Genomic DNA, 9,782 nt, shown 5'->3' with positions numbered 1-9,782 from the left:
AGACGCCAGGCCCATGCAGGAACCCCAAGAGTGAGATTCAGAGCTGTTGTCAGTACAAACATCTGCAAGGAGAAGAAACCCCAAAGCACCCGCTGAGGATGAGCTTGCACTTGCATGTCTGCTAGAAGATGCCAATGGCAGGCCACACCTCTCCCAGCTAAAAAGGATGTGTCCCTTCCCGCCAGCCCCCTATGGTGGGTGCTGTGATGTCCTGATATAGGACCAAGGACTTAGTCCCAGCTTTCCAGGCTGCTGGCAGAGACCCCTCAGCTATCAGCTGCCCAGGGAGGGCTTGTCTCTGCAGAGAGCCACCTGCTCAGGGCCACAGCCCTTCCTGGGGAGGCCAATATCCAATGGCTGATAGATGTGGGAGAATACCAAGGCCTAATGCCCTGACCACAACTGGGGACAACTCCGAAGGGTCATCCCAGACTTTAAACTTTCTGGGGTCAGCGAAGGCCCCATCAAGACAACATCACAGCTCAGCTTCACCTTCTTCCCTCCCCCGCCTCCCCTTTCCTCCTGGCAAGGCTTCATCCAGAAGCAGATAAAACAACTGGCACTGAACGAGTTGATAGGCCCAAGGAGGTTTGGCTCACACCCTGCTGGATTCAGTCATTCAATGTTAGCACTTAGAGTAGCTTCCAGGGACTCTCACTATGCACAGATGGGGCAAATCAGTGCTATATCTGTCGCTTATTTCATAAAGACTCCCAAAGCAAAACCAAAGGAGATTCCAGTCTGAGGTAAAGGTAGTCCAAGGTCTAAAGGTACTATTTTTACATTTATTTTTTACTGAGGTAACATTGGCTTATAACATGCATGTTCCAGGTGTGCAACAAAGCCCTCAGAACAGCCACTACGGGTCACTACACGTAGGTGTGGGGATTTTCTTTGAGTCACTTAACCCAGTTAGTCATTAACCCAGTTAGCAAGGGAGCTTAGACTTCGACATAACAGACATGACAGGGGCCATGTGCTAGCCCTGAGCAAATGTGCAAGTCTGACCTCTTACCTGGACTCTTCCTGAACCTTCCAAGACCTCTAATCACAGTTGGTCAGGGGCATGAGTGAGTTCTGAAAACGCACTTTACATGTTTAACTGGGATCATGTCACTGATGGCCCAAGAAAAGAAACAGTGGCCTGTCTTTTCGGGGGACGGGGGGGTGAGTCATGGGACAGCAGGTTGCACCCCCTCCAGCCCTCCACAGGTGTCCAGGCACTGGTGTATTTGAGGAGTTTAAGGAGCCTAAGAAATGGATGTGAATCAAGTTATGTTTTTACTTCAAGGGTCAAGCCAAACAAACCACAGGTCAAAAGGAACCAGGAAAAGGAAAAAAAAAATACAATTTATCCACAAAGTGTATTTTTAAACATCTGTTTTTCCTGTGCAGCTGTCTGGCCTGATTCCTTCATTGAAGAGCAAAAAGTTTAAAATAATAATAATAATGAAAAATAAATCCTTTTTCTCAACTTACCTCAGGATCAGAGTATGTTAGGATTGGAAAGGCTTTTATAGTTCATGTAATCAAATACTTACTTGTATATAAGTGAAGAAATTGCTCTAGAAAGGTTAGCTGGTTAAGTGAGGGGACCCAACTCTACTGACCCACAGAGGTCAATTGTGATAATCTCTTATGTCTACATTTATTGTATTGTCTGACCAATCATCTCACTTGAGAATTTCCAGGTTCTTCAGCAGTGGGACAGGTGTTGTCTCCTCAAGATTAACAGAGTATTGAAAACATTAGGTGATTGATTTGCTTCACATCTCACAGCTAATACTTGTCACACCCCTGTTTCAAGTTCTTCAATGGGTATGGTTCAGTTGTTGAGCATCAACCTGTGAGCCAAGAAGTTGAGGTTCAATTCACGGTCAAGGCACATGCCTGGGTTGTGAGTTCGATTCCCAGTGTGGGGCCTGCAGGAGGCATTCAATCAATGATTCTCTTTCTTTTAAAAAAATCTATTTTTATTGATTCCAGAGAGGAAGGGAGAGGGAGAGAGAGTTAGAAACATCAACAATGAGAGAATCATTGATTGGCTGCCTCCTTTACCATCCCCTACTGGGGATTGAGGCCCAAACCCAGGCATGTGCCCTTGACAGGAATTGAACCTGGGATCCTTCCACTGAGCCAAACCAGCTAGGGCTCAATGATTCTCTTTCATCATTGATGTTTCTATCTCTCTTTCCCTCTCCCTTCCTCTCTGAAATAAATAACATTGGCTGAAACTAAAACCAGGTTCCTTTCCAAGCTTCAGGCTATTTCATAAAGCTTATTTCCAGTGCAGACATTTTATTTTCTTGAATGGGGATTGTGAATGAATGAATGAAAAGTATAAATGTTTTGTTCAGAATTCAGGTGAAATGATACTTTTTCAGGGTTGCATTCTCTGTTATCCTTAAGTCCCTTGTTAACTGCTGGCATCACGTCTAGTAATTTTCTCATCACAGCTGTAGTAAAATGATTCAGCTAGAATATACACTCCATTTCTCTTTATCCCCAGTATCTACCTAGGACAGTGACAGAATTAAAGCTCAGTAAATATTTGTTGGGTGAGTAGCAACTACATCTTGGCTCTCAAAGTGCAGTTGGTCTGCAGATCAGCAGCAGCCAGCCTCACCTGGGAACTGCAAATTCTGGGGCCTCACCACAGCCTTACTGAGTCAGAGTGTTGGGGGAGGGAGGAGTCTAGGTTATAATAAGCTCTCTAGGTGATTCCAATGCCCACTCAAAGGTTGCAGTGAAATTGATTAAGGTTTAGCACAAAACTCTATCCCATAAGGGATCTGAACAGTGGGCAGTGAGAAAGACAGAAAGAAACCTAAACTTATGGCTTTGGTAAATAGGACAGGGCAGGAGGAGGGGTGTGTGTGTGTGTGTGTGTGTGTGTGTGTGTGTGTGTGTGTGTGTGTGTGTATGTGTGTGTGTGATGGGGCTGCAGCTAGCTGCTTGGGCCCAAGGGAACCCCTCACCCCAGCATATAAATACTACATGTTTAAGGACCAGTTCCAGCTGACAGCATTGAGAACTGAGTGTGCACTTCCCTGGTAACCAATTCCCTGGCCTCTGAAGGTCTGTTTTTCAGAATAGCCAAGTATGTTCGGTCCAGATTTTCAACCCTTTGGTGAGAGAGATTGCTGGTCCATAAGACCCTAAAAAGTATCCTAACTATTGCTCCCTGGAACCTGGGAAATAAGTCACCCACTTTTGAGTATGGGTTGGCTATAAGGAGGACTGTTAGTCATTTTTAAATCTGTTGTTTCCTCCCTCGACAGCTATTCGGTGGCTGGCTGCAGGTCCTGGCCAGTGGTCTGAGGACTCCTGGCTCAAGATTGAGCAGCTCAGCTCCAAATTCCCTTTTCCCAGAATTAGTTACTTTTAAAAAATTATTTAAAAGTTTGATTTCAAAATTATTCATTTTGTAATGCTTAAGATTATTAAGACTCATATGAATACACAAGAGAGGATGGATTTAACATAGAGGAGACTTGGAGTCAACCACTTGGGCGACTATCCCCAAATGGACCAGATTCAAGTTCACCATCTCCCCCTCCCTATCTATTCCAGTTAGTGTTCCTCCCTCCCTACTGCCCCCCCCCCCCCCCCCCCCGCAATCACCTACTCCTCCCAACTCCATCTCATTCTCTGTTACCCCAGCACAGTGCCCTTCCCTGCCTGGAGCTCCCAGCATGCCATGGGGTTGGGGCTTTGCCCAATATAATCCTTTCAATGATTAGCTCATAGTTTAATAAACTATTTTGTGACTTCTCACTTCATAAAAACTGCCAAATTTGAATACAGCTATTTCAATGGAAAAGAGAAGGGTCCTAGTAAAGACCAAATCATCAGGTCTGATAGACACGGCAGCAATGTGTTGGAAATGGTACATTTGAGGTCAGGTTGGAGAAGGGATGCTTTTTAATCAGTAAATCGAATGCGTAGGTGGCCTAGACCCCCAATCACCAGTCTTCGAGGCACTGTAGCCTCTATCTTTGCTCATGATTGTGGCCTCTTGGGTGTTCCCTATAACTCTCTAGGTAAAAGTGAGGAGAATTTTAAGTGGGGTAGTGGAGCAAAATGCCAAATATTAAGTTTTATTTTATAGAAAATTACCTACAGATTAAAATACACATAAAGGGTTCCCAGTGCCTTTGGAACAAAAGTCAGACTTCACTGGGTTATCTTTGCCTTTCAGGTCTCTTTCAGTATGTGAGCTGCTGGGTTTGTTCTTCTAGGCTATTTCTGACAGTGAAAATGTTCTTCCAGAAATGCTCTGAAGTCCATTTCCAGTGAGTTAGAAAAAAATGAGCAGAAGAAAAGCCAGCTGCTGAGCTGGCCTGTGGGCCTTTCTAGCCCACTATTCATTAATGATCATTTTTTCGCAAGCGTGTATTATTCCTATGGGTGTGTCCCACATTCCTGTCCTGCAAACATCCTGGCCACAGCAGTCTTCTGATGAAGACCCAATGCTTTATCCTAAACGCCCCCGAGACTCAGTTCAGCCAGCAGGGTGGGTCGTGCCTGAAACAGATGTCCCGGCTTGCCTTGGCCAAGCAGATCCGGGCCCCGCCCAGTAGATGAGGCGCTTCATCCCTAAGACACCAGAAGCACTTCCTGATTTCATCAGACAAGATGAGACGTGTGTTTGGGGGGTGACCCTGCTGTCTTGGCCGAAGCCAACAAATGAAATGTGTGAACTTAGAGCACTGACCTGATACGTAGGATGTCACATTTAAGAAAATTCAGTTGGATTGAAAATAGCACATTCTTCTCCCGGTGAGCCGGCAACTTTGTAAGATGATTTTGCAAAAGGAAGGATAAAATTATCTCAGTGAAAATCCTTCATGTTCTGGAGAAGGTAATTGGAGAATTGTGGAGGACATAATATTTCTCAGTAAGAACTGTAAGATTTAGTTAAAGCCTCAAAGCAATGATAGCTAGTCCTTACCGAAATATATGGTTGACATATTGCTTTTGTGTGATCCATTCAACACCTCAGACTTGAACGTGCACCCAAATCACCTGGAGATCTTGTGAAGAGGCAGATTCTGTTTCAGAAAGGCTCGGGGGCCTGGATTCTGTATTTCTAACCAGCTCCATCTATTGCAGATGCTGCTGCCTGTGGCCCACACGTAGAGTAGCAAAGATGTACAAGTACACTGTTCTTAAGACAGTGTTTCTCCAAGAGTGGTCATTGGGTCACTCATGTGAGAATCGCCCTGGTAATATGTTCAAAAACAGAGTCCTGGCTTCACTCCAGTTTCCTATATCCAGTGTCTAGAGTGGGAGCCCAGGAACCTGTATTTAACAAACAGCTCATATGATTCTTATCAATGCTATTGCTTGAGAATGGGCCTGTCTAATGGTAAGTGGCAAATTTGGGAGAACCAGGAAATGTGTGTGGGGAAGGCTTTGGCTGTGATAAGGGGGCTCTTGTGCAGTGAACAGGAAGGAAAAGTGCCAAGCACTTAAGCAGGTGGGGCATTCATAGATTGGCACATGCCAGCCATTCAAGGCATCTACATGATAGGAAAGGAGCTCAGATAAGTGTTCATGATGATGTGATACTGTACTGATTTCTGTTGCTAAACTTTAAGTTTCAGTATTAAGCATATGCTCCTCAAAAAATAAAAAAATAAAAGGAGTTGACTCTGGGGAAAAACTATAAAAAAAAAAGCATATGCTCCTCACTTTAAAAAATAATTATGATTTTGAAAAAATTGGAGAAAGTTAAGTTTTTATTTGTTTATCTTCTTATTGACTTACATGACTTTTAGAAGAGTCCATCATCGTTCATGTGGATTCTTTCAGTGGTGGTATATCCAGTCCTCAGTCCTTAGTCCCCATCTCTTTGATGGAGGAGAAAACAATTTGTAGACAAATGCTGACTTTTACCAAGTTCATTGCTTCTCAAAAAAACAAGTAGATGTGTTAAAGTTTGTACTTGAGTAATAATAGCTAACTTTTTCAATGCCTTTATTATGCACTTGGAACTGTGACAGATACATTAAGTTTATAATTGTAATTAATCCCAAATCTGAGACAATGTGTCATTAAAATCTCGGAGGGCAGGTGCACTTCAAAGGGACTCTTGAGCTGAGGGAGCCAGCGTTTCGCTGGGTTTGGCCAGTGCATCACCCAGCTTTCTCAACCTTTTTTCCTTTCATAGGAACTTCCCAGACTGCCAAAGCCAGGCGTCGCCTGCTCCCTGTGGCTTTGACCCAGAGCGGGTGTGGTTTTTCTATGCAGCGAAGGGTGGTGATGCCAAACACAAACTTCTAGGTTAGAAATGTGTATGTGCCCCCAGCTGAAGGCCTGAAAGAGCGCTGGGGACACCTCAGCATATTAGTCTGCAAGAGGCATGTCTGCCAGACGCGATAGCGTGGCCTCGTCTACTTACCCGGTGTGTCTGAGCCCCTTCAGAATAAACATAGATTTATCTGGCTTATGAACTTTATTTATCTCTATTTATATAAGCTAATCCACCGACGCTTTATTTAAATTCCCTAAATCCATAAAAATGAAAAGATTCTTAGAGTTTGAAGGAAAAGAAGCCTGTTTGCTTGAACAATGCCCAGAAAGGTAAAGAACAAAGTTGAAATTCCGTAGGAATAAAGAGAAAACTTGATTTAGAAAGAAGAGATCATTTTTGTGAAATGAGGTCATTTATGTGACCAAAAAAAAAAAAGAGAGAGAGAGAAAGAAAGGAAAGAGAGAGGGAGGGAGGGAAAGAAGGGAAGGGAAAGAGGAAAGAAAGAAAAGACATAAAAAAGGGACGACTTAGGGGGAAAATATACATCACTCATGTTAAAGTGCAGAATTCCTTGTGCTTTGCAGTGAACATGTTTGTTTGGACTTTGAGTCCTAAAGTAAATGTTTTTACATTTTGCAAAGTATAGCCATCTAGCAGTGTTCTTTCCACACTGCCCCACCTTGTAACACATCATAATCATAAAGTTTTAAGTCTTATATTCTCCCTTCCCCCCACTAGTCCACACCCAAGAAAATAGAGTTATCTTTTTTTTTATATAAGTGTGATCATGTGGGAACTTGTGTCAATTTCTAGATACGAAACGATATTTTAAATCTTTATTGGTGAAAGTCTTACATATGCCCCCCTTTTTCACCCATTGATCCCCTCCAGCCTGCCCCCCTCCTACCCCCACCCCCCACCCCAGGCCTTCACCACCCTGTTGTCTGTGTCCATAGGTTATGCATATATGCATACAAGGTCTTTGGTTGATTACCTCCCACCCGCCCACCCTCCCCTGTCTTCCCTCTGAGATTCCGCACTCTGTCCCATGCTTCCACGCATGAGACAATATTTTAAAATGACTTTAGGCTTAATACCTGTCACATATAACCCTGATTTGGATTATAATCAGAGTCATGACACTACATGTACACTCCACAGTATAACAATTACTGAAGGCTGACAACTCCAACATGCCAGCATTCTTTAAATTTTCTGAGAGTATGAGGTTTCATCGTAACACAGGAAGGAACTCTCCCCAATCGAAAGCACTCATGATTTCCCCAGATCATACACATCAGCCTAAGCTCCCTGGGTTACTTAACAAAACAGGTGCGTTTGACAGTTCTAAGTTACAGATTAGCCGTTGACTTACTGCTTTTAATGACGCCCGAAACATGGAGCCGGGCTATTTCTTGTTTGCTAAACCCACATCCTCTGAGAATTTCTTCTGAGTGTTCTCCTAAAACGGCACTCCGGGTGGAAGGGACAGAAGCGGGGCTTCTGGAAAAAAATGGAGCTGGCATGGGGGCTACCACCTGCTGCTGATCCGTGATAAAAGAAGTGCTCATCTCCTCCTTCACCAGTTGAGAGATATCCTCGGCTGTCAGAACAGGGGTCACACAGGCGTCCAGCTCCCCAAAGACCTTGCACCATTCGGCTTGCGTCCTCTTGGCAAAGAGGCCTGCAAAGAGGGTCCTCAGCCGGGGCCAGTCTGGCGAGCTCAGCTGCTGGGGAAGTTTTGAAGGGTCGAGCCCGAGTCCTTTCAGAAAGAGCGCCTAGAGGTGGGCTTCTATAGCCCCCACGGCCATGAACTTCCCATCCGAGGTCTGGTAGGTGTCGTAGAAGGGCGCGCCCCCGTCGTGTAGGTTGTCTCCCTTGGCTCCGTTGCCATAGTCCATCTTCTGCAGGTACCACAGCACAGAACTCGCATACGCTGTGCTTTCTATCACATTCGCATCAACTGTTTGTCCTTTCCCAGACCGGGTCCGTTCAAAAAGGGCCATCACCGTCCCCAAGGCGCCGAGAAACCCTCCGGCCGAGGAAGCCAGGAAATTGGGCGGTGCGTACGGCTTCTCGTGTTTCCGGCCAAAGGTGGACAGCACACCGGATAAAGCCAGAAAGTTAATGTCGTGCCCTCTGCGTTGGGAATACTTCCTGGATAACTTCATCTCCGGGGACACCTTCACGTGGACGAGTCTCGGGTTCTTCTGCAGCAGGTCCTCCGGCAGCAGCTTCCCCGCCCCCAGCACCCCACCGGGGACAGGGTCGATCAGCACATCGGCCTGAAGACAGATTTTCTCAAGGACCGCGGCACCTTCTGGAGTGCTCAGATTCAGAGCCAGCGACTGCTTACCTCGATTCACAAACTCAAACATGTCTTTTTGGTGCCAGGCCACGCGAACCACCCGGGCTCCAAAGTCGGCCAGAATCATGCCGCAGAGGGAAGAAGGGTATCCCCCAGCCAGCTCCAGCACCCGCACGCTGCCCAAGGCCATGCCGGCTGTGCACCCGAGAGCTGGGAGCAGCTGCACTGTGCTCCAGGCTGTGGCTTTAAATGTAAGGTCAGGACACTCTGGGGCAACACTGGAGGAAAAAAAAAAAAAGAAAGAAAGAAAGCCCCGCCCATTGAAAAGTCAGTGCATACCTTTGAGATTTACTTTACTGGCTATCTTCCACCCTTCTCTGCTTTTATAGCGCGTCTCCTTTAGCATGATTACCAAATAAGAGTAATTGTCTCCTTGAGCTCCTTATCTCAAACTGCTGTAAAGGATTATATACCCTGAAAGTAATCACATAATAACACAAAAATGAACAGAAATGTAAAATATCTCCATAGTGTTTTTATTGATGCAGATTGAAATACTCACCTTTTGGATATATTGACTTAAATATATGATTTAAAATTAATTCCATCTATTTCCTTGTGTGTGTGTGTGAGGTTACTAGAAATTTTAATTATATGCATGGCTCTCATATTTGTATTGGATGGCATGGCTCAAAAGCTGGTCGCCCACATTACCACATACACTGCTCCTCCAACCAGAAGACTATCCAGTGTCAGGTGAGAAAATGTTGGTCATATGAATTAAAAAGAATATTTGAAACAAAAGTCTGACATCCTAATAGGTTATCTCACTCTCCTAGTTCTACTTGGCCCCCAACTTAGGCTTACAGGAACCAGGGAATCAGGACTGGTGAATCAGAATAAGAGAAACAATTGCTGAAAATCTTGTCTTTTCTTCAGAATTTAGAGTTTATGTTTAGTGGTATTAGAATTGGTGGTATAGCTGTCAACCCACAAAGCAATGGGTGTCTGTGAGAAAATGGAAATATGTGCTGATATCTTAGGAGGTCAGCAGACTGTGCATTGGTGGAGAGTCTGCACACACTGAATGGCATGTGCAGAAGGATCTAGTCTCTGTTTATAACGTTGGCATCATGAAAAATGTAAGAAGGTATTGATCACTGCAAATGACAAAGATTAGGAAGGTTCATCTAAACATGGGGATTTTCCCTAAGA

At 44.7% G+C, this 9,782-nt stretch overlaps 1 protein-coding gene across 1 annotated transcript; it reads right to left on the bottom strand.

Moving 5' to 3' along the window:
• Positions 1–7,277: 7,277 nt before the first annotated feature.
• Positions 7,278–8,757, bottom strand: LOC307105400 (alpha-methylacyl-CoA racemase-like; the record flags this gene model as incomplete). Its single annotated transcript, XM_079781153.1, has 1 exon — positions 7,278–8,757. The coding sequence occupies one exon, from the start codon at positions 8,755–8,757 to the stop codon at positions 8,038–8,040; it is 720 nt and encodes a 239-aa protein (XP_079637279.1). The 3' UTR covers positions 7,278–8,037.
• Between the last annotated feature and the right edge of the window lie 1,025 nt (positions 8,758–9,782).

Source organism: Cnephaeus nilssonii (genome assembly GCF_951640355.1).
Source record: "Cnephaeus nilssonii genome assembly, chromosome: 9".
NCBI lineage: Eukaryota > Metazoa > Chordata > Mammalia > Chiroptera > Vespertilionidae > Cnephaeus > Cnephaeus nilssonii.
Note: the sequence above shows the minus strand (reverse complement) of the source record. Positions and strands in the feature narration are given on the sequence as shown.